The sequence below is a fragment of the Anastrepha obliqua genome, chromosome 1 (assembly GCF_027943255.1).
Source record: "Anastrepha obliqua isolate idAnaObli1 chromosome 1, idAnaObli1_1.0, whole genome shotgun sequence".
NCBI classification, from domain to species: domain Eukaryota; kingdom Metazoa; phylum Arthropoda; class Insecta; order Diptera; family Tephritidae; genus Anastrepha; species Anastrepha obliqua.
The window spans coordinates 100,792,414-100,818,413 of NC_072892.1; the positions used below are offsets into that span (position 1 = coordinate 100,792,414).

At 37.6% G+C, this 26,000-nt stretch overlaps 1 protein-coding gene across 1 annotated transcript in view; it reads left to right on the forward strand.

The window, feature by feature from the left end:
* Positions 1-26,000, forward strand: part of LOC129248828 (octopamine receptor beta-3R) — a 55,384-nt gene that overhangs the window by 13,349 nt on the left and 16,035 nt on the right. The window contains exons 2-6 of the mRNA XM_054888442.1: positions 225-425; positions 11,831-12,106; positions 12,206-12,383; positions 13,136-15,524; positions 21,310-21,696. Of these exons, the coding sequence (XP_054744417.1) occupies positions 225-425; positions 11,831-12,106; positions 12,206-12,383; positions 13,136-15,524; positions 21,310-21,696 (3,431 nt within the window). The remainder of the gene's footprint in view (positions 1-224; positions 426-11,830; positions 12,107-12,205; positions 12,384-13,135; positions 15,525-21,309; positions 21,697-26,000) is intronic.

Sequence of the window (26,000 nt, forward strand, 5' to 3'; positions counted from 1 at the left end):
GTAAATAATATCGATCTGCAAACATTTTATTCCAAATTTACGGAAAAGTTAATTGGAAAGTCAATATTAAATTTCCAAGCGCCACGGGTAAATATTAAATAAAAATAATAAAAAATTAGGTGGTTACATTAAAGAAAAAAACATATTTTTTTGAGCCATCCTAATGTATGCACATACACATATACATCAATTTAGTTCTCATTTTGCCTCTGCATCCTTTCCAGTGTTATCACAAATTATTTCGTCGTCTCGCTGGCCATGGCGGACATGTTGGTAGCGTTGTGTGCGATGACATTTAATGCGACGGTAGAGCTGTCAGAAGGCAAATGGATGTTCGGGCCGTTCATGTGCAATGTATACAACAGCTTGGATGTTTACTTTTCCACCGCGAGTATTTTGCATTTATGCTGCATCTCGGTCGATCGGTAAGTTCGCAATAAATTGCACACAAACCAATCATAATGTAAATAATACCTTGACATTGTTATTGTTTTCATCCAATTATTTTTTGCATAGTTGATCGGATGTGGTCGGTTGTGTGATTATTTTATACTTTTAATGGGTTTAATTAAGGCGAACCTTGTGGTCGACTGCTCGTTAGCCCGCAGCCTAGGAGCGTTACTACATACATATACATACCTACGTATATATATTTATTGAAGACTTTAATTGATAAAAGGACTTGCAAAATTAGTTTATTCAGCCCTGAAAAGAAGAAAAAAACAAATAATTGAAAAATGATTACCATAAACAAATATGAAATGCAAAATCGCGATGTAGAACAGCATTCATGAAATCCCCACGAAAAGCGTATATCTTTATTATTTATTGTAATGCAGATATTTTGGTTCTGGTTGACCTTAATAATGAGTTGGCCGAATAAAATTTAATTTTCATTTCACTTTTCCTGTCATTTCCTCCATCTTTCTTGCAAACAACCAAGACAACTGCGGCTGATATGATTCTCAACCCGTCAGCCAGTCGGGCGTGAAGAATACATACAAATGTTGTGTGGTCATTAAATTCCCTAACGCAGCTGTATAACCTGCTTAGAAGATTTCCCAAAGACTCTGGAGCTCTACTTTGCCTTTATCAAGCTCAAGAGATACAAAATTCTGTGAATCATTCTGCCAAATAACATGGAATGAATTCAACCCATGGCTGGGCATTCATACACATAATGGAATGCAGTAGCTTGGTCCTCCAGAAATATATCCGATCTTACTGTAAGCCCCCCAATATTCCGTATCAACTTTACGCTGGCTCAGTTTGTATCATGAAGGATTTTTTGTAGCGCAAAAAGTAATGTTTCCTTGACAAACGACCTTTTTCTAACTTCCTGAAGTCTCTGTCTAGTATAGCTAGTATAAGCCTTTTCGTTACCTGCGGTATCAGTATATAAGGGTATATACCACAATATTGTATTTGTCGAGCTCATTTAGCTTGCAGAACCCACTTCATTAGCTACCTACATAACAGAGCAACTAAATACATCGCTTTCCGGCCGCCCTCTCTGTAGCAGCTGACATAGTTAAAAAGGTAGAGGTGTTGCAGCCAAATGTCGCGAGGTCTGAAAAAAGTTCATCTGGACGTGAAGGTCCCCATCATTCTGAGAGTTAAGAATGCCGCATTGAAACCGTCTACTAAACAGTAGCGCAGATAATTGGTATTCAGCGCCTCCTTTTCCTTCCAGTATCAAATTGCTGGTTCGAATCTCGGTGAAACACCAAAATTAAGAAAAATATTTTTCTAATAGCGGTCGCCCTTCGGCAGGCAATGGCAAATCTCCGAGTATATTTCTGCCATGAAAAAAGCTCCTCATAAAAATATCTGTCGTTCGGAGTCGGCTTGAAACTTTAGTTCCCTCTATTTGTGGAACAACATCAAGACGCACAAATAGAGTGTACGCGCCAATTATATATAAATATATATATCAGATTGCTGATTAGAGTTTTTCCACCACCTCATAATTTCGGCGTTGTGAACGAAAGGTGTTCCGATCAGAAACGGCTGCATTCTTCGCTGCTACAAGTAAACGAATTAATAAAAGCTTCCTATCATCAAAATGCCGGAAGATAAGGAATTATTAAGATTAAGTTCCGAAGGACTGGCAGTAGTAGAGCAAGTAATCTCCCACAAAATTCAGTACACTTCTCGCTGATGTTCCAATAATTGTATGCAATCATTACATCTGTAATGATTTTCTAGATTTTCCGCAGAATACTGTGTCATAGCTTTTTATCAAATTGTTAATGAAGGTGGCACTAACGTTTCGTATTTTATGTCAAATAAGGGCATCTATGGTATCAGAAAAGTCAAATTTGGATCTTCATAGACAATATCATACACAGGTTCAATGATTTCTGGATTTCTTTCAATTTTTTGACATCTACTACTGGGTCTATCTTCAAGGCTTGAACATTCAAACTCTGAAACCCATCGATTTACAGCTGGAAATGAAGAAGCAGATTTCTTTGATACTTTGTAAGTATTGCCAAAAAAATTTCCACACCGGAGAATTTTATCACGGCACGATATTCGACTCTTTCCATGGAAAAAATGCACTGACACTTCAACTTTAAACAACTTGTAAGCAAAGATTGAACTGCCAGTTCGAAATAATATTATTTAATGAGTTCAAGTAATTGCTGAAATATTAAAATAGCGTACAAAATTTGATTCTTCTACTGAGCGATTCCATGTTAAGTAATCCAAGTATTTGGGGCATCGTGTTTAATCTTTCCAAAATTGGTTTATTTCAAAACTTGATTATAATAAGGGAACTGAAAAAGTTTAGAAAAAAAATTTAATAATTTTGATATTTATTCAATGTTGAAAATTTTAGTATGCAGCTTTTCATAGTTAATCTTATTTTCTTTTCAACATTTTAATAGATTTCTTATTTTTTAGAAAAAATATACTAAAAAAATTGTTGCAACAAAATGTAATTAAAAACAAATACTTACATAGCGACGTTTCGATCGATATGCAAACTGCACTAATTTTTCACTGTTTCGCTGTACGTATTTGAATATAACTCGAATAGTTATGGGAATCCCATTATGCGACTTTCCGGGATTACTGCAAATAGTCTTAGCTACTCATGAGAAAAAAGTAAGAAAAAAAATAGAATTTTATTTTGTTTTTGCGAAAGGACCACAAAAATTTTGAACAAACGTTTCGTACCGAAAAACAGTTTTTTTTTAGTTGTATGTGCCCATAATTATGAAAGTGATCAAAATAAAAAAAAAAACGTTTTTCAGTTATTTCACACCACATTATTTTTAACTAAATTTATTCATGTAATTCTTACGATATCGACAAAATGAGCCATTTGATGGTTGTTGTAATTTCAACATTATGGAAATCAATTAGTGTTAATTATGAAAGTGTCTAAGTCAAAGATTTTTAGAAATTATATAAACATAACATGAAAATGGCGCGTGGAGTTCTATGTTGCTTTTCTGAACTACAGAACAAGCCGATAAATGAATAAATAATAACAGAAACACCCGGTAGTTACGCACAAAATATCAGAAAAACTAAGAGAAATAATGGCGAAGAATACACGACAAAAAATAAGAAGTTTTGGGTGCCAAAATTTTTGAAAATAAGGATTGCTCTTGCTCAAAAATTTTTTAGATCGCGTTGAATATAATGAAAGAAAATCTAATTTCGATAATTTCTGGAAACTAAAAGATTTTGAAGCCCAGAATTTACATCTGTAGTAAGTTCATCAACGATTAATAAAACAAAGCCGACCCGTAACTTTTGAAAGGCTTATGATAAAATGCAACTATGAGTATTTTTGTCAAGAAATAATAAGTCAGAAGTGTCGATTTCCAGGAACTTGTTTTTAGACAGCTATACAATTTCTGTAAGACAGTTAACTCGTGCTCTTAATGCTAAAATGCCTGAAACTGATCATTGTAGGAACATGACTGGAGCTTGACGAAAAGTAAAAGAAATTAAGATAAAAGCTGTGCGAGTATATATTTTAAGCTTCCCAGCACATAAAAGCTATTAGACTAGAACGGCCTTGGTAGTCTAGCGTAAGTGCACTAGCCTGCCATTCCAGAGGTTTTCGGCTCGAATCCCACGTAAAGCACGGTCCTCGCACTTTTCCAAATTTACCTACTTTCCCTGTTTCTAAAAACAAAAAAAAAACAAAAATTCCTCCAATTCCATTCCTCAACCCCAAAAACTTATCCTTTCCATCCTTACTCCCGCACAGTAGTCTCCGGGCCATTGCATCAGTGGCGCCAGCAAGAGAAAGCGGGCAATAGCGCAGACACACGAAATTTAGCGAAGTCCTCAACCATCTGTGCGATCCTTCTGCCAGAAAAATGTGAGACACAGATGGCGCTCCAAGCAGTAAAAAGGCGTTGTTCCTAAGCAACGACAGGTGGGCATTCCCACTACTGGTAGCGGCAGGCTAATTACCTATCCAGTCAGAAATCAAAACACATTAACGAAACCAACGCAAGACTGAGTCTTGTCGAGGCCCTATGCTCCCGAGAGGAACATGCTTTAGAGCTATTCCCACTCATACTTGAGTTCTAATTTAGATATTCGTAAATGTATAGTATAGAAAAACGTGAGGGAAATAACCAGTCATTTGTCAAGGAATGGATCTACAGGAAAGTATTTAATGACGAATTCAATTTAAATTTCCATGCTTCTATGCAAAGGCGCATGAAAAAAATGCGATTTACTGAAGTGAAAAATCGGAGCATGCAATAATGAAGAAAAGAAATTTGTTCTTAAAGAATGTCATGATGTACGAGTACATTTACAAAATGCTGAACGAACTGTCTTGCAGAGGACCAAAAAAGGGCAAAATAAAATTTCTGTTTCGCTAGCCTATTATAACTGAAATACGTATGTAGGTATGTATATACGTATGCAACCTGGGCCTCCATCATCACCATGATGACAATGTCACGATGTTTGTATGGAATGAAACGACAGCTTCAGGAAGTGCACCGAAAGTAGCATCATGCAGTTTAGTGCATATGGAGAATATACCTAAATACTCAAAAACACATAATAGCTTACAGAGATGCTTGTTTAGGCCAAAATCGTAACATTAAAGTGACACTGGCATGAATGAAATTTGCCCAGTGATCAAATTGAAAATTTATTATATTGAAACAATAGACCATAATTTTTTGTTATCGGGTCACTCCTTTCTACTGAAAGATTGTGATTTCGGGTCTATAGAAATTAAAATAAAAAAACAATAAAAACAAATTAAAACGAAATACATTTTCGATAAAACGGCTGTGGCAGCCGGATTTTATTTCAACGAAATCGCTAGAAAAGTCAACAACAATAATAATAAAACTACCGCTTGCGAATCTGCCTCTTGGCTGCAAATACAATGGATGAGATTCATGAAAAATTAACCTTTTAAAATATTGTATACAACTTCTTCAGATGGTTTCAAAATCTGCGTTTCGGATCTTTCACCTAAAAGAAGAAGACCAAATATATACGGAAATTTTAAGCTTCAGCAACACACCTCGTGTTCAATAAATAAGGTGAATTTTCAAATTTCACGGGCTCCGTACATTCGACTTCGGTTATTTTTTTTTATGTTGTTACACTCGTCTCGAAGATATTTTCACGGTTTTAGCAATATAGCTTGTTTAGTATGTTTGTGAGAGGCATAAATAAGACAAGTGTTTTGTGAGTTCGGCGATTTTCTGCTATCGAAAAAAATGGATCAAAGAAGTTTCATCAAATTTTATGTAAAAATGGAATTAAGTGCTCAAACACACTTGAAATGTTGACAGTAACATACGATGGGAGTACTCTTTCTGAGTGTTTTACGAGTGGTACAAGCTTTTCACAGAAGGTCAAGAGGATGTAAATGACAACGCTCGCTCTGAACGCCCCAGCACATCAACAATCGATGAAAATGTTGAGAAAGTGAAAAAAATGGTTATGGAGACAATGAGAGAACCTGCTAAGGATGTCGGTATATCGGTTGGCTCATGCCATGTAATCTTTTCGCAAATTTCGGGCATGAAGCGTGTGGCAGCGAAGTTCGTTCCAAAATTGCTGAATTTTGACCAAAAACAACTTTGCATAAGCATCGCTCAGGAATTGTTGAATGACGTCAACGATGATCCAGATTTGCTGAAAAGGTATAAGGCATGGGTATATGGTTATGACATCGCAACCAAGCCCAATCGCCCCAATGGAAGAGTCCACGAGAGTCAATTCCGAAAAAAGTTCGATCAAATGTCAAGGTTTTGCTCACTGTTTTCTTCGATTACCATGGCTTAGTGCATCAGGAGTTCTTACCACATGGTCGTACGGTAAATAAGGAGTATTAGCTTAAAACTATACGCCGTTTGCGTGAAGCAATACGAAAAAAACGCCCGGAATTATGGAAATAAAATTCATGGCTTTTGCATCATGATAATGCACCTGCTCACTCTTCTTTGCTTGTGAGAGATTATTTGACCAAAAACAACACCGTTATCATGCCTCAGCCTGCGACTTTTTCCTGTTTCCAAGATTGAAGAGACCCGTGAAAGGATGGTGTTTTGCGGCGTTTGGATATACCAAAAAGTGCATATCAGAACTGCTTCGAGAATTGAAAAAAACGCTGGCACAAGCTTATTATATCTGAGCGGGACTACTTTGCAGGAGATAAAATAGAAATTGATGAATAAATAAATATTTTTTGAGAAAAATTAAAATTCACCTTATTTTTTAAACACACCTCGTATACCACCACTAGGCCAGTAACGGAAGAAACCCATAAAGATATTATGTGTTTACTACCATACATCCCTCCAGTTTTTCAGAAACATTTTAAGAATCTTAAAAACTCGAAATGATAAAAATGGATTACTTTCTTAAAATAACTAATAAATTTTCAAGAATTATTTCATAGTTCTTTATTGCTTTAGGACATTTGTTGGGCATTGAGTTAATTTTGAAAATTGTCTAAATCATATCCAACTTAAAAAACAAACTTCCGCATGTAAAACTATTTTTTACTTTATTCAAATGCAATTCATTCACTTTCATAATTATGGGCACATATCTACCCGAAACAAAAATTTACAAATATTTACAAAAATCTTAAAAGCGGCAAAAAGTTATCAAACTTTCAGGGAATACTGAGCCATAGTCTCAGCTATGTATTAATGAGAAAAAAATTAGAGGCGGGAGGTTTTCACAGATGTTATAAAGAAATTTTTGAACCAAAAAACTAATATTGTTAAGTATATTTTATCAAAACAAATAATCAGAACAAAAGATTTACAAAAATATTAAAAATCATCAAAGTAATTTGACTTTAAAGAGCTCATACCAAAATTATGAACAATAAATAAAATTCGGAGTTATGAAAAAATTTTCAATTTACTCCCTATTATATTGAAGTCCACAAACAAACTAATTTTTAGAAATTTTTAAGACCATGTCCTTAATACTTGGATCACTTAACATTAAATAATTTTACCAGTTCATAGGTGGCGCTCTCAATATTTTTCAACCAGCCTGTACATGCACAGTTCCTACCAAGCAAATTTCTAACGAGTTGAATAATTTTAAGTAATACTGTATCTGCTAAGTATTTGATTAAATTTTATTATTTTTTCCAAGCATAACTTTTAAAATGTTTCTAAAAACTAATTTCACTACGCCAATTGCGCACGAGTGCAACACTTAATAGGCTTCTCCGTTCCAACTTACAATTGACTTAGAAAGCTCATTCATCAGTTTCAGTATCAATTAAAAGTATGTGCGTATGTGTGTACATAATAGTTTGTGGCAAAATGGTTAAGAAACCACAAAGATGCTTTTCACTTTCGCTGCTAATTACAATTTCCCCTTTCGCACGTGTTGTGGCCAAATGCAGCCGCTACTGACCTACGAAACACCATAAACGTAACAGCACCTGCTGCTCCAATAAGCCATCAACAAAAACAAAAAACTTAGCAACACGTCGGAGGAAGCAAAATTAATTAAACACACTAGACACACTACTTTCGCACCTGAAACACTTAATGTCAAGAGAGACCGAAGCAAAAACAATACAAAGCTAAATTTTCAAAATGTTCAGAAACTGGAGTTAGGGTGAAAATGTTAAGATTATTTGCTTAGGGATTTATTTGGACGACGAGTAGTAATAAACTGTTCAGAAATATTCAGACCATTCATGGGCTGAAATAACGGCTATTATGCAAATACCAATACATATTCATAGCAACAATGGGTAAAACTTAAATAAATGAGAATAATGTGGCAATTGAAATGATTAATGCGATTTTCTCAAATACGGCCGCACGTGGGAAACCGCAATCTGCGGCCAATTAATAGTATTTAGTGGTGAGTAACAGTGTGGAGAAGAACCCTGCAGGGAAAGGTACTAGTACCGATTTATTGCGCTTCTAATGAATTTAGAACTGTGACTAGTTTGAATAGTTTTGCTTTCAATTTTCCATAAAATTAAGTGGTGAGTTTTTTGCGGGGATGTGAAAGTATTTATTTTCGATACTAAAGCTAAATTTAGCAGATGGCATCTAGTACGCTCTATATAATTTTTTAGACAGTTCTAAGTCAGTGTTGAACTCGACAAATTATATCTACGTGAGAGAAAATTGCAACTTAGCGCTAAAACTCCTCCACGCTGGATATGTGTAATGGTTGGATTAAAGCAGTGGGTACCTTTCAAGCGGTACTAGGCTCGATTGCACTTGAATTTTCAAATTAAATATTTTTCATTTTATTAAAGTTAAAATTTCCACAACTTAACTCGTATTACAAGTTGCTCAAAGGGTATTGAAAGTGACACTTATTAAACAGTAGAGGAGTAAACTTTTTATTTATTTATTTCAATTGGGGACGGTAATGGTAGAAAAATTGCCCTCATAGCTGAAATATATTTTTTGTTTGTTGTTTTGTTTTATAAATTTATTTATTATTCACATTCGAGAAAAAAATGCTAATGGCAACTGCATTACTCCCAATGAAATTAGTCTTTGAAAGCTTTTGAAGAGTCCCACGTTCCTAAAACTCAATGTTGGTTGGTTGGTTTAAGTGGTGATTCGTCCAGAATCCAACTAGCGTTACCGTAGCATTTTGTTGCCACATCCTCAGTACCAACTTACTTAACGTTTATTTACAGCATGACTATATCCAGCCCGCGCGGTTCAGGAACCTTATTAGGTTGTTGACACCTAAGCCAGGCAGTTGTTCGAGACTCTCAAACAGCGGTTTGCCCAGACGGGCCATAACGTTCTGCGAGTTTTACATGTAGTCTGGTCTCTCCATCTATAATCCGCGTTTCGAAGGTATTTAAGGTAAATTGTATTCTTGAATACATCTAATGGTGTGAATACCGATTCTACCAGACCGTTCCTTAATAAGAGGAGGAATCAAAATTTCTGCGCCAATTTAATACACGATGGAGAGAATAATGAGGTAGCGCCTATCGTGGTACCGTTGTAACAATGTCAGCTGATTTTTGTGACGGCACCCTTGTGCAACTGGTGAGCAGTGTGAACAGATTACAATTTTCGTAATTTGTTTTAGTTTTTCTTTGTTCTTTAGCATCGGAGTTTTAGTTCTTTCTTCCTGACACTTTTCTACCAACTTTTTATGAAATTCTATCATTTATAATTATTATATGTGAAATATATATATATTTTTTTTCAAATTAGTTCAGTAACGTTAACAAGTTCTGATAATGCTAAATAAGGGTTAAGGTAGTAGCATACACCGATGACTTGGTCCTAATGGTATCGGGGCCGTTTTCCTCGTCATGGCTGAGATTTTGGAAAGGTCACTGGCTGTACTCAGTCGTTGAGCTACCATTTGCGACCGCCGAGTCAACTCTGAAACTTCAGAAAATATAAACCTCCACCCTTTCGACTTCCCAAATTAAACAACCAAGTTCTCCCGCTTTCATCGGAAGTTAGGTATCTTGGAGTGATACTTGACTCCAAGCTCCATTGCCAGCAACACATTGGAAATCGGGTAAAGAAGGCCAGTATAGCCTTCTACTCCTGCAAATCTATTTTCGGTAAAAAATTGAGACTCAAGCCACAGGTCGTGCTGTGGATGTACAACGCAGTGGTTTTGCCAATTTTAACGTGTGGATGCCTAGTTTGGTGGGAAGCTCTTCGGGATACAATAACACTAAACTGGAGAGGATGCAAAGGACTGCATGCATTGGCATCACCAGAGCATGTAAAACTTGAACCAGTCCTGCCCTCTGGAACATTTTTGGTTCGTCGCGGACAGAGTCCAACATCTCATTAATAATGTTCATACGATGCTGCTTTCGGTCGAAATTGAGCAGTTTTGGTACGAATTTTGCGACGATCCGTCTCATGCTCAAATCATTGAAAAAAATCGAATAGCACGAGCCAATCGATATGTCTAGGTCCTTAGCAACTTCTCTAACGGTGATTCGACTATCCCATTTTCTTCACTTCATCAATTTTTTCGTCTGTTGTTGAAGTGCTGGGGCATACGGCACGCTTTTCGTCGTTCACATCTTCTCAGCCTCCTGAGAACAGACCATTTTGAAAATTAAATGTTTTTTCTCCAAATTTTACTTTTCCTCCACTTTTACTAAACATTTCTAAAGCTAGCAACCCAGTGTATTGCTAAGGGAGCTGATTTGTCAAGAGGGAACGAGAAAGCTGCTTACTGAGCAAACCTTTTATTATTGAATCATGCACCAAAGTGACATCAACCTCTCTCTGATGGGCGTAATCTTGTTTCTATCATTCTTGACTTTAATATTTCCCCTATTCATTTGAATAAAAAAATATTTAATTCGAGCGGTCATTTAAATTTTTGCTTACAAGCTGTTTGAAGTTGCCCTGTCTGTGCATTTTTTTACAATGGAATTAGCTGCGAATGCCGGGTGTTAAAGAAGCTGGCTTAAAATTGAAGGCTTTCAGTAACAACAGCTCATAACAAAAGTGGTGAAAGCGTTAAGGAATCAGCTACTTTATGGCTTTAGCTATACTATACATGAATGGATTTTGGATATCAAACGTGTTCGTAAAAGCGTGGAATATAGGCCAGGAAGTGAACGTCCGAAAATTGCAGTAACACCACAAATCATTGAGCTATTATACAATATTATGTGTGAAGATCTAAGTTTGACTAAAACTGAAAGTGAAATTGAACAAGTACTCCATATTTTACATGAAAAATGATGTATACATATAAATATTTTATTTTGGTGTTTGACTAAGCCCCCACAAGTGGAGTTTCACACAAATGGGGCGACCTACAGTTATAAACCGACGGAACGGCAGATAGTACCAATTTCATTAACAATGCAATAAGAAGTTGTGGCACAATATTTCGCTGAGCTTCCAGAAAATTATTACATGGGCGGAAAAAATTATTGGAGGATCATTGGGTTAAGTGTTTTGAACTGGAGGAAGATTATGTTAAATAAAAAATTAGTTTAATTTAAAAGTGAACATTCCTTCATTTTTAGTTTTTTTACTTTACAACTAACCTGTAGCAATATATCGCACTAAAAGCAGAATAGCCGAAATTGCACTACTTTTGAACCATGCATTTTCTCTTTTGCCAAAGCTTTCCCTGTAGAAAATAAATATTCTATGTATACGTAGACATGCGTACAGCAACGCTTTGCTTACACTGGGCCACATTTCGTATTGTATCTACAGCTGCGTCCAATGAAACGAACGCAAAGCAACTGTGTCTAAACAACTATCGAATTTCATAACACTCCAATGGTCTTCGTTTGCCATTACATAGATACAAACAAATATCTAAATACATATGTATGTCTGTAATTTTATCTTCCCTTCAGGTACTATGCCATTGTCCGGCCACTAGAATATCCACTCTATATGACAAATCGTACTGTGTGCTTTATGTTGGCCAATGTTTGGATACTACCGGCGCTCATATCATTTACGCCCATCTTTCTCGGCTGGTATACAACGGCCGAGCATCAGCGCGAAACCTTATTGCATCCGGATCAGTGTTCATTTGTGGTCAACAAGGCATATGCGCTCATATCAAGCTCGGTCAGCTTTTGGATACCAGGCATCGTTATGCTTTGTATGTATTGGCGCATCTACAAGTAAGTTAGGCTGAGATAGCAAAAAGCCATAGATCAAAATGGGCAATGAATTTGCTTATATGTAAGTACTTATGCATGTGTGTGTTTGTGTATTTGCAGAGAAGCGGTGCGTCAACGTAAAGCTTTAAGTCGCACTAGTTCGAATATTTTATTGAATAGTGTACATATGGGACACACGCAGCATTCGACTAATCTCAATTATTTGCATCCAAGCGATTGTGAATTTAGTGCAACGATGGGACGTGAAGAAACACATAGCGCAATAAGCAATTTCGAGGTAAGTAGCAACAACTTTAACCTCAGCTAACCTTAACCCTAGATTCAACCTTAGTCCCAACCTCAACCTCCCTTTAAACTTGAGTCTAAACTTTCTGTGCGCTAATTCTAACCTTCACAACTCCTCCTATTTTAAACTTTACCTGTGCCTTTAACATCGAACACAAATATGATCTCAAACTCAACCTTAAACTACATCTCAACCTTCTAATCGCAATTTCTACTTATTATTGACCTTAATCTCGAACACAATCATACTCAACTCTTTCTTTTCTACCTTAATATCAGCCTCAACCTCAAAACTTCAATATGCATTTTCTGATCGCTAACCTTCACTGCAACCCTTGTGTTAAACATTATCTTACCATCGCTTTAAACTCCAAGCACACACACAGGATCTCCTTATCAACCTTTACTTTTCCACATATATCTCAATCTCAAACTCAACCTCAATCTCAACCTTAATTTACACTTTCTGATCGCTAACTCTAGCATTAAGCTAATTTTAAGTTCAACCTTTTCACTGACTTAAACCTCGAAGACAAGCATAACCTTCTTCTCAACCCTTAGTTTTCCACGTTAATCTCAGAGCACACCATGAAAATCTGTTTCTTGAACTCAAGCGCGGTTTAAATCTCAACCTCCATTTACTTTAAAATTACAACCTCAACTCCCTATTCCGCTCTGAATGCAATCTTATCTCACACAACACATTTATTTTTGCAATTATAATTTTCTTTGTCCTCCCTGCAGGATATACTGCCACAAACAACAGACGATGACGACGATAAAGACGACTGTGATGAACTACGGGTACCAGCACCACCCCGACGGCTAAGCCGTAGCAGTATCGATTTGCGCGACTTAGAGCTGGAGCGTTACGAGAAGGTCACTCATACCGACAGCGCGCCCTCTATGATCGCACTACACTACGCTACACAACAGCAACAAAATATTGATGATGGCACCACCATCAATCCACAAATATGGACAGAAGGCCTGGCAGATCTGCAACAATCTGTTTACATCACTAAAAGATCAGCCTCTCCAATCAACTCACACAGCAGCTCGCCAAAGCATTCACCCAGCCAACGCCAAAGCTCTAGCAGTAAGCATTCCCAAAAAACGCAGCAGAAAAGTTGTGATTCCGAGCAACATCAACAAGTGTTTGGCATGCTAAGCGATGACAGTGAGCCGAATGACTATTACGATAGTGCGAAGCATTTGAAAGCTAAGCATCAGCAGTTGCAAGCGCCAGCAACTTGCCTGCCCATTGCGGAGGACAACAAGGAATTGAAGCGTCTCATAGAAGACAACTATTTGTACTTCAAGAAGCAAACGGGTGGACAGGATGCAGGTGAACAGGATGGCCAACAGGCATCAAGTAGCGGCAAATTTCCAGCACGTAGTGAAACTGATTTCATTAAGATGAAAAATGGACGCAACTACAGTCGTAGTAGTGGCAGCAGCGACGGAAGTGGAAAGAAACCGTTTGCTCTCAGCGATTCTGAGTTCCTCAAAACCATGGCAGACTCCAGAAATAAGCGAAAGCAGCTGGAGTCGCTTAAAGAAGGTGTTGTGAAGGAAGGGAAAGAAAAAGAGAAAGAGAAAGAAAAGGAGAAAGGATTCACATTCAAGGGACTGCTGGCGAAGACCAAACGGTCGAGTACAGAGTGCTTCTCAATCGAAAAGAAGCGTCATCAGGCTAATTCCGAGGAAATACGCAGCAGTCGCGCACAGCTATTCCGTCGTTCACGCAATCGTAAGCTGTCCCATAGTTACAATGGTGGTATGAGTCGTAAGCAGGAGGTACGTTCACGCCAACACAGTGACACAGACTCAGAGGCGGGTTTTGTTTATTTCTCATACATAAGTACCATGGGTGAAAGTCAAGAAAGTTCTGCAACGCGCTACAACACGCCCGACATTTTGCTCGACATCAATGTGCTAAACGATGACGACCCCATGAAGGACAACACTTCAGTAAAAACACACGAGTTCGATATAACCACCTCGCCACACGGGCACAACAACAGCTCTGTACAGCTCATCGACTTGGGCGAGTCACAAGAAGTTGCTTTCAGCGGCTCAGAAGACTTCTCACAGTATACCGACTGCCTAACAGAATCACCGCACATACCGGCTACGCCGCCGCCATCACTATCGCCTTCCTCACTAGCTGAGCCCATAGTTCCTGAACAGCTGCTCCACCAGCAGCCCACTCAATGCGCCATTGAACTGCCGGAGAAAAGTAATATTCTCATTACCTCGCGCACTGACCTCGTCGAGCTCTTCCGCTCACTAAGTTTTCCCATCGCTGAGCTCGGGCCCACCACTATTGACTCGCCACATCGCAAATACCACTCATCATCCAACTCCACCGAATCTAAGTCTGGCAAGTCAGCAAAACAGATTAAACAACGCCTAAGCACACTCAGTGATCAAATATTAGTTACGAAAAATAGCACCAACTTTCTTATATCCCCACCGGCAACACCAAATTTCAATTCCGCACAAAACCTACCGACCACTAAATCAACTGCTTACTCCAGTGCGCCAAGCAACACGGTCAACGTATACTTTCTTTCACCGCCACCCACAGCAACATTGCCGCCATTCTCAAGCAGCTCACCAACAAGCAACCCATTCACCAGCGACACGTCTACGGTATCCTTGGACGTGCTCACCGCACTAACAGTGCCACCACCTCAAATTCAACAGACCTTGGCCATGCACGCGACACCGCAAGGGTTGCAAGGTAAATCGCCGAAACCAGAAATCATACTTGATTCCACACTCTCGCCCACCTCGTTACACGGCGGGAATAATGGCGATATTGATGGAGGTGATGGGGGTGATGGTGGTCTGCTGACCAGCGAAGAGAAGGAGTTAACTTTGCCATTATTCAAAAGTCACGACAGCGAACCAGAAACCACCTCGACAACGACGGCACAAGCAGGACGTCATCGTGGCAGTATACTGACTGGAGGTGGCGTCATATATGACGGCAACGGTGGCCAATCGTTGCGCAAACGTCAGGCCTCGGTGGTGACGTACGATGTTAATGTCATCAATTTTTCACAGGACAACAACGATAGTCGCAGTTACATACCAATGGGTCGTGTATCGACCAGTTCGGCAAGTAAGTACAGCACATGCAATACTATTGAAGTCACTACTACTTGGCAATTAGCACACCAACTGCCGATACCACTAGCAACAATTCGAAGCCCACACATACCGCACACATACATACACCATTAACATAAACATCAATACCACAACTATCAGCCCCATACAATTGCTTGGCTCAGGTCATGAGACCAGTCATTATAGAACACTGCCACTTATTCGCCAATCAAAATTGTTACACACAAATGTAGGTATTCGAGAGAGCTTGTAATTCCAACATACTGTACATATATTTCATTGCATCCACGTAATTACACCAATTAAGCGGTTCCTCCTTGCCGCGTTAGCCTCAGAAGCGATGAATGAATATGACGGAGTTCATGGTTCTTGAAGCCTTGCGTAGATATGTGTATTGGTAATGAGTACCTGGTGGTCACGGGGTCATTTCTACATACTTACATAATTAATATTTTATGAAGCCTCCTTGGCATTTGTGTTTTCTATTGTTTACTTACTTATTTGTTGTGATTTTGTTACTGTTCATTTGATTTCTTTTCATTTCTACAAATATTTTATTTATTAGTCTTCTATTGTTGTTGTCGTAACATGCCTCACCTGTCTCATTGTCTGCTTTTCCATGTCGTTAACTCGTAAAGTCGTAAGACATACATACATACACAAAATATGAACTATTCTGTTTGAAGTAAATGCATACATACTTAGTCATAATTGTTGTTGTTGTCGTCGTCATCGTTAATATTTGTGTCACTTGCCAGAGGAAGGCAAAAGTAACAATACAAATATATGTATGTATGTACTTAGAATTGTTGGTAGATATACAAATAAATACCATTTGAAAGTATGCAGTGGTGGATGAGGTCCGTTAGCTCCGGAAGCCTCCTTTAATGTTATCAAGTATGTCCACCTGCGATCTGCACCCACAATGTTAAGCTTTTATTATTAAACTCCGAATATGTGGCAATATGTACAAAAAGACTAACCGAAAATTGTGGGGAAAGACGAAAAAGTAAAAGTAAAATTTGACAGTATGACGTGTCTTAAAGGAATATTCAAGAATTTTCCACGTTGTAAAACGTATATAGAACAATCGCTTTCGACTTCCCAAATTAAGTAACCCCGTGCTCCCGCTCTCATCGGAAGTTAGGTATCTTGGAGTGATACTTGACTTCAAACTCCATTGCAAGCAACACATTGAAAATTGGGTAAAGAAGGCCAGTATAGTCTTCTACTCCTTCAAATCTATGTTCGGTAATAAATGGGGACTCAAACCATGGGTCGTGCTTTGTATGTGCAACGCAGTGGTTTTGCCAATGGTGGGGAGCTCTTCGGAAGGGCTATAATAACACTAAACTGGGAAGAGTGCAAAGGCCTGCATGCATTGGCATCACCAGACCATGTAAAACTTGCCCCAGTGTTGTCCTGAATGTCCTTTCGCACTTACTTCCCATCGACTTTTACGTTATTTCCATCGCAGCTCAAAGTGCAATCAGGTTAAAGGAGATTGACCTCTGGAGGCAATCTCTCAAGGGACATGGTAGCATTTTCGGGCAGTTAACACCGTATTTCTCCGAACTTCGAACAGATCTCTCTATCCGCAAACTAGAGTTTGAGGGTCGTGCTAGAGCAAACTTTCCAAATAGGCAGGATTGGATCGAGGGGGAAATTGTACCGAAGCTTGCACCTCTGTCTTCACTGATGGTTCCAAGATGAAATCCGGAGTCGGAGCAGGGATTTTCTCTAAATCAGCCAATTTATCAAGCAGCTTAGGGAACGCGGGACCGAGGGAGATATTAACATTTTCTCCGATAGTCAAGCCGCGTTTCTGATGACGCCATGGTGCGAACGAAATTAGTAAACTCTTATAAGGAGGAAATCAAATTTCTTGGGTGTGCAGGTAACATTTTTCTGATCTGGGTTCCAGGACATAGGAACATAGAGGGAAATGAAATCGCTGATGAGCTTGCCAGGAAGGGGACTGATTATTATTTCTCAGGAAAGCGCAGAAAAGATGGAGCTTCATTTCCTCATGTGCTATTAGATGCCTAAAGTCACTGGGCGCTCCTTTCTTCGACAGCCTGGGGCAGTGCGCCAAACTAAATCCCATCAATCTTCTCCATTATAATAACAGCTCTGGCTGGCTGTAGATATCTGCCTGTAGGAGCTCTCATAATGGTATCAAAACGGTCTTCTAACTCTAACTTTACACCACAGCTCTAATCTTGCTCACACGATTAGAAGTAACCTTGGTAATCCTTCGTAGTTAACCCTTTCAGCATCGCAGTTTCAGCTTCCTTGACCGCCTGAACGGCGCCATGATGAGTTGCCTAAAGGTGCAACCTCATCTTGGGAAATAGAAAAGGTCCCACTAGGGATGAATCGAAGCTATGGAGTGGGTGTGTCAACCGTGGGATGCATTCTTTCGCCAAAAACTCTTACACCATGAACGAATAATGAGCAGACGCTTTGCTGTGGTGCAAGATCCTGCCGATTTCTATGAATTCAGGCAAACACGAAAAATGTGTACGCGCAGTCACGCAGCAACGTTTCGCAACTGTCCAGCGATGCTCTGTCCGACATGGAATATTGCCACGAATATTGAAAAAAAAAACCAGTCAACATTACCAGCAGCCACGATTTTCTCGGGGTTACACTCAAATATCTAGAGTCTATCACGACTCATTCTATCTCTGTGTCCCCCTGAGTTCACAAAAATTCTTATCACACTTCGTTGTTTTTAGGCCACTAATTTTCGGACGCCTCTAAAAAGTTATTTTGGAAATAAATGCACAAGACAACACATAAACATGTTATCCAATTCAATCATCAAATGTACTTATAACTAAAGGAAGGTCCTCTCTTATGAATCAGGCAGTGTTGCCTATTTCCAAGTTATAACGAAATTCCCCGAGCATAATTGTCACAATTCGTATACGACACATGCATACATATCCATATACGGGTATACTTCAATTAATGAATATTTTCGATACGACTGTGGACGTTTGAATTTGGATCTCTCCTTTGAACATTAAATACATACAGATAAATTTGATAGATATTGTGTTTTTGGGCCTCTTGCACAAAGATTAACCAGAGCACCTTATACAATATTTAACTCTGGGTTGTTACACTATCTCATTTAATTTGGTAATCAATAGATTATTTTTCGAAAATTTTTCAAAGCACCAACTACTCATAATAGATATTTAAGGGAGCACGATTTTTAATTGATCAGAAATTAGCGAGACAAGAACTTTCCCTCTACTTTCGAGAGACGAAAAAGTTGGATAATGGGGTATACCATAATACGACATCTGTAGCAGCAGCTCCTCTATTTTGTGTTGTTGCAGGTATACCGTTGAATTGATGATAGTCCCCGCTACTAACCTATTTTAACTATCGAGTCAATAAATAAAAATACAGTAGGCTTCTGCTCAACTCAAATTCATAATTAAAAATTAATATCATGCACACTTTAACATGTTTCGAACTTAATTGAATTTAAATTTCGCACATTTTTTTCTTTTGGGTTAATGGATTATGTCATAATTCATGACAACACTTCATAATTTCAAACTATGATCGCTGTAATTTAATATAATTACCCTGCTCATTTTGAAACACCAATGAAAACTTTACTGAATATCCCAAGAATGACAGATTACCAGAAAAAATTACAAATTGTGAGAGTAACTTCGGTTGCCACGTCACCGGGTACTCAGCAGTAGAATTGTGCCCTCTCATTTCACAAGTATTCACACACTCGTCCAATCAGTCGTTGTTCATTTGTTGTTCGTCCAATCAGTCGTGTTCATTTTTTTTCATATATCACCAACACAATTTCAGTTTTTTCAAACAAACTGCTGTTATGGCCCCGGTTACGTCATCCATTCAGTTGATTCCATCAAAATCGCTGAAAGCTGGTTGACAGTCTATTATTGGCCACAATTCTGCACAAACAGAATCAAAATTAAAACTCGCTGCCGTATCTGAGATTGCACACATCCAAAGCGAGTTATTTTAAATTTTGCTGTAGTCGCCGGTCTTCAAACTCAGCAAAAACAGACATAGTAGCTTAGGTGTTAATGGTGTATCAAGTTACTCAAATCAGTATAGCCGTCTGTGCTTTAACAAATCCATAATCCAAATTGCCCATAGTTTTTTTTTCTGAAAAATGTAGTTATGTTTATTTTCCAAATTTTCAATGATAGCCAACAAATCTACATTTAATTTCAAACTTTTTAGTTAATTATGCTTAGGCAATTAGAAATTTAAATACATACTGGATCAAACAAAAATTTATAGTTTGTTGAGAAATCAAATTTATTATCACAAATATCAGTGTAACAACAATTTAAGTGCCGTTATCGTCCATACACCTGTGTTTAAAAGAAAAGAGGCTCGACAAATTACCAAGTTTTAACTAAATTTAGCAAATTTGAATAAATTTGCACCATATTTTTCAGCTTTTTAATCAGAATCTTTAAGACAGTTCTAGATATGCAGATTTATATACCATTCAATTTTAGTATAATAAAATGTAAACTTGAAGTTGCTCATAGATGGCATTGATTTTTGAAATTTTTTCTTTATATGGAGGAATATTCTTAACACCTCAGCGAAATAAATGTGAAAACTTATCAAAAACCAACCAGGATTTTTTGCTTTATAAAACTTGCCCTTTGTAATACTATTATTGAACGGAATATAAAACTGCACACCCAGAATTTTTCTAGGAAATGTTTTGAAAATGTTTTTTTTTTAATTTCATTCATTTTTGTAAACTTTTTACATAGTTTGAAGCTTTGAGATATAAGATTTTTGTCTTAGAATGCACAATGCATTTTTCTTCGTTTTTGTTTTATAAGTTTGTTCAATTTTTGTGAACTTTTTACAAAGTTTGGAGCTTTGAGTTATATGGTTTTTGTCTTTGTAGAATGCACTATACTTTTATAAAAACTTAAAAGAAAGTGAAACACAAAATATTAGTTAAGACTTGGTTATTCGTCGTACTCGTTTTATTTTGAACACAGGTGTACATCTCTCATACTCATACATATCATTTCCAATCCTGCGATATTCGTTATATATTACAATAAAAATATAAATATACACATATTCTATAAATACAAATACATATGTACATTCCGTCCAACATCTTCTAAATGCCTCCTCCCTATTCCCTATTTTCGACGCAGCCAACAATTAAAAAATTCGCATGTTTTGCATGCCTATCATTTACATTACTTATGTATTGTAAATATATTTGCTACATAAAATAAATTGCTTACTAAATTTAAAACTTCATATTCCCCGATCGTTCGTCCATTCGCCTTTTGTTCCACTGTACATTATACCAACCCGAAAACTAGTATTCTTTATAAAATTTTAAAACCCTTTTCGTCTCGTGTAATTGTAATTCATTAACATTCCGATACTTTTCGTACCTCCAACAACAACAACCAACCAACGAAACAACTAACTGCTAACTTCAAACTCCAAACTCCAATTCTTTATACCAATCAACTTGTTATCGAATATATGTACTTATACGTGCGTATGTGTGTACTGCAACCACTGCAACCGCAACCGCAACCGCAACTGCAACTGCTAATGTTTGTTATTACTGACTTTTCTTCAACTCCTCCTCCTCTTCCTGCGACTGCACTGCAACAACCTACAACAACTACAATCGCACAACAACCGTACAAAAAAAAACATAAAAATAAAAATAAAAACAAAAAAAATAAAAATAAAAATAAAAATAAAAATAGAGCCACTGCGGCCAACCGAAGTTGATTTCTCACAAAAGTCGTCGCTAAAACGACGCGGTGGCATTTGCATATTTGTCGATGAAGAAGAGGCCGTTAATATGATTGAGCAAAAGACTGGTAATGGCAGCCAAGCCAAATGCATCACCTTCGATACTGTGAACGTCGGCTACGAGAGCACCGATATGGCCAACACGAAAGTCATTACAACGGCAGGCAAGTGCCAATTATGCGGCGCCAATATGCAGTCGCAATTACGCCTACCAGTTCCCGGCGGCCAGGGACAAGGTCATAGCCAAAGTGGCAAACGTTTTTGGCACACGAATCGTTGGTGGCACAAAAGAAAGAATCGTCATCAGAGGTCGACGCGATGTCAGTGCGGCGCTACTGGTGAGTGTTGTTGGACCGAGCACGTGATTGTGGTTAGAGCAAGCAAGTTTCACACGTCAACAAAAAAACAAAAATCAAAAACAAAATATATACATAGAGATGCATAAAAACACAAGTATTAATTAAATACATATTCATATAAATGGCCAACTGTAGGTATCAAATCGCTGCTTGTACTTTTCACTTTTAGCATCTAACTTAGTACATTTGTTTTGCGTTCATACTTACTCTCACATATACATATGTATGTATAAGTAATATGTACATATCTGCATTTGGAGACCTACATACATACATAGAGACGATGCATAGGTGGATCGGTTGTTGATAAAAAAGCGAGTTTTCCAAAAAGCATGAGCCGAAAAACGATTTCTAAATTCATTATAAGTACTGCAATAGTTACACAAATACCGACTTGTGGATAGAATGGAGTTCAAATCTATTACAAAGAAGCTCACAAATGCATACGTTATTGTGTTGTAGAAATATCGCGTGTTTGTACGTACCACTTTTAGCTGACTACCTAAATCTGACCACGCACTGTTGTACAACCTAAAATTCCTTAGCAGAGAAACCACTTACCTGACAAACCTTACCAATTTATAGAACAGAATATTATTGAACTGCCTTTTTTAAGTCGTTGTAGTTCTGTTGTTCCTATTGTACAATACTTAAATCTTGTTTTCTCTTTGTGATATTGTGACTGTGTGCATTTTAATAAATTTTTGTATTTATTCACTCCGTTTTTTCACTTCGGCTTAACATTTTTAAGTATCTATGTGTTTGTGTTTTATACTCGTACTTCATTTATTTGATTTACTCTAATGAAATTATTAATTGTTATTATTGTGAAAAAGTATAGTTCACTTAGCAAGTGTACTTTTAATCATTAGTGATAACTGAGTCTCTATTCTGGTAACCGAATAAAAAGCAACATTCTCGGGGACACACAATCCAATCGATTTCCCGTTACAAAATCGTCTTCAAGTCTGCCGTGAGTGCAGCATGTAAAGCTGTATCTAGCGGAATTAAGAAGGTGTTATTTATGGCATGTTCTGAGACCTTGCTTGTGTTTGACTGCATAAGTAGACGCCTTCAAATGTTTGTCAACAAATGCCTCAGAATATTATACCGTATATTTTGGCCGACAACAATCTCAAATATGAACCTTCTTCTGCTTACTAAAAGCAGCCCATTTATTGCCGAAATAAAAAGACGAAAATGGAGTTGAATTGGATATACTCGCCGTAGAGAAAACGATAATGTTGCCAAAGTGACTTTTGAATAAAATCCGCAAGGAAGTCGACTCAAAGGTCGCCCACGTCCAACATGGATGTGCACAATTTCCGACGAGAGTCTTGCAACCGCCACCTGGAACCAAATCAGACAAATAGCGGCTAACAAAAATCATTGGTGAACATTTGTTTGTGACTAGGAGCGATATAATAGGCATTGTGGTGTTGAAAATAGTTTTTTTTTTCAATGAAGAATGTCATCTCCATGTATAATTTATCAAGGAATAATAAGAACTGTACGACATAACCTTCTTCACCTTCTTCTTCTTCATCTTCTTTTTCTTCTTCTGAGCATCACACTTCCTAATGAACGATTGCTTCATTCGCATCAAAGTGGCATCTCTCCCTATTCAGAGCCACTTCCTTCCTCGCGCTACACATTTAGCTTTTTAAGATCTGCTTCCTCATCTTCGAGTCATTTTTTTCTTAAAGTCCTCTTCTTCGATCTCCAGCCGCGCGCTTTTCGTGTTGCTCACTCTCTGGCCATTCTCATAAGATGTCTTATCCTCTAGAACTTAATGTACCGTATCACGGTCTCGTTTTTAGTTAATAGATCCACCTCATGGTTATATCTAATTCGAAAAGAGCCATCTTGCTGCCTTCTTGGTACACACTTTTTTCTTACTTCTCTTGTTTCCAAATACGTAAGCTGCGTAATGTCAGTAACTTTCAACATCCAAAGCTCATATCTGTAGGTGAGCACGGGCGTATGAAGGTTTTATAAATCCTTAATTTTCGCTCACAGGCCATCAGTTTTGATTTAAACAGCTTCGTATTCTTCTTCGTATTGATTACTGTGATAACCTTTTAAGCGATTTTGGCCGAATTTAACAAAGCGCGCCAATCATTTCTTCCTCGTGCCCTAATCTTTCCAACACAGATGAGGCATTCCTCTTCATCTGCTTCTACCAGCTGGTATCGAGCTGCTTTCAGAGCCTGAGCTTTTGTATACGTTCGGACATGTCCCAGCCAACGAAGCCGCTGGATCTTTATTTGCTGGACTATGTCTATGTCGTTGTAAAGCTCATACAGCTCATCGTTCCATCGCCTACGATACTCGCCGTCGCAAAGATTCCGCAAAATCTTTCTCTCAAACACTCCAAGGAACGTCTCACCGTTAGCAATTAAGACTGTGGCGGTAGGTTGATTTTTGTACAATCTCAGATGTGTATTCTAAGCAGGTAGCATTATGCCTTGAACCAATAACCAGGTTAGCATTATGCCTTGAACCGAAGCTCTATTAAACCATATACTTCGTCTTCTCCTTGTTACTTCTCAGCCCAGTTTTTCGAACTATCATATTTTCTCTAGTTTTAGTATAAAAGCGCGAAATTGGATTGGTTTATTGTAGATAGTCCCATTTGGATGTATTTCGATTATTGCTGCGAGAAAGACCAGCTTGAATATCAATGTTGACAAAACGGCTCCCTATTTAACTCGCGATATAATGGGAAACTATTCTTAACCCTCTGCTTGTGCAATGACCTTTGCTGTAGTATTTGTTAACGTCATAATGCGATTAACTTCAGCGGGATTCCTACAAATTGCAGCAGAACTTCTCTCTATGCTGTCGAATGCTTATTTGAAATCTACAAATAAACAATAGACATCAATATATTATTCCTAAAGCTTCTCGAAAGTTTGTGTCGTAATGAAACCTTGATCTATTGTAGACCAGTTGCCTCTGAATCCTGCTTGGTAGTCATCCAGAATCTGTTCCGCGTATTCGCGTATTTTTTCGCATGTTTGTAATTACTTTTGTAAACAGCTTTTAATATCGATAGCCACTCAGTAGGTACTATATAGTATTATTTTCGCCATATCTTGGCCATTGAAAAAAATTGAAATTTAATTTGGTCAAGCCAAGGAGCACCAAGAGATTTGGGCGCTCCTAAAACACTCAGGCTAAAAAGCCCATTGTATTTGCAATTACTTATGCAGTTCTTCTCCGCTGTATTTCAATAATTCAGCCACAATACCATCGCCACCATTGCATTTGTGGTTTTTGATCCTAGCAAGTTTTTGTTTCTACAAAACAAGGGTCAGTTACCTGCATTTCAGCAGTCTGTAGTTCTTGATTTATGTTTTCATCACTTAACATCTTGAAAGTTTCATTAAAATTTTCTTTCCAGCGCTGTAAAAATCCTTGTTTGACGCTTATCGTTTCACTGTTTTTGATCTTACATCAATTTGATCTTGGAAAGAAGGACTTAGTTTGTTGCTTGATAGCTGCAGATGATTTTCTTCCGAAAATAAACGTCAATGAATTTGAGATTTTACTAAAGCATGCCGCGTGCATAAAGAGTTTTCGCCTAAACTCAAACAACTCTCCGCTTATTTTAATTACACAATTTAATTCATAATACCTCAGATTTTACTAAAATATAAAAAGTACCATTGACTTGGAAATAACATATATTTTATACTCTTTTTTATTTTAAATTATTTTCTAGAAATTTTCAACTTATTAAATAGCCTAGTTTACCTAATTTACTTAGATGTTGGCGTTTTCATCTAACTAACAGTTCATGTCATCCCGTGAAAACTTAAAATTTGCATGCGCTAATACTTAAAAACGCTTTTTCGCTCTCACACTCTCTCTCTCTCTCTCTCTCTCTCTCTTGCTATCTCTCCAAGCATCCATGAGTTTTCATGTCTGTAGATCATTAAATCCGACTTTCACTCTGCCACAGCTGTGCTCCATTTTCACTTTCACTTCTTAAATCTGTCTCACGCAGTGCCTACGCTTTTATCTATTTTTGTGGTTGCTTAAATATCAATGTGCATCATATCTGTTTTATTGGTATTATCTATGTAAACTAAACTTTTTTTTAATATTACTGTAATTATATGTACATATATCTAAGCTTTAAATTACTGTCATAAAGTTTAAAATCACAGCACCTTGTTTGCCATTTCGAACGGTAGCAAGTAAATGAAAAACGAACTTACCTCTCAACGAACCGCACACCAACGACGCCCACACGTCCATATGTACATCCACTTTCT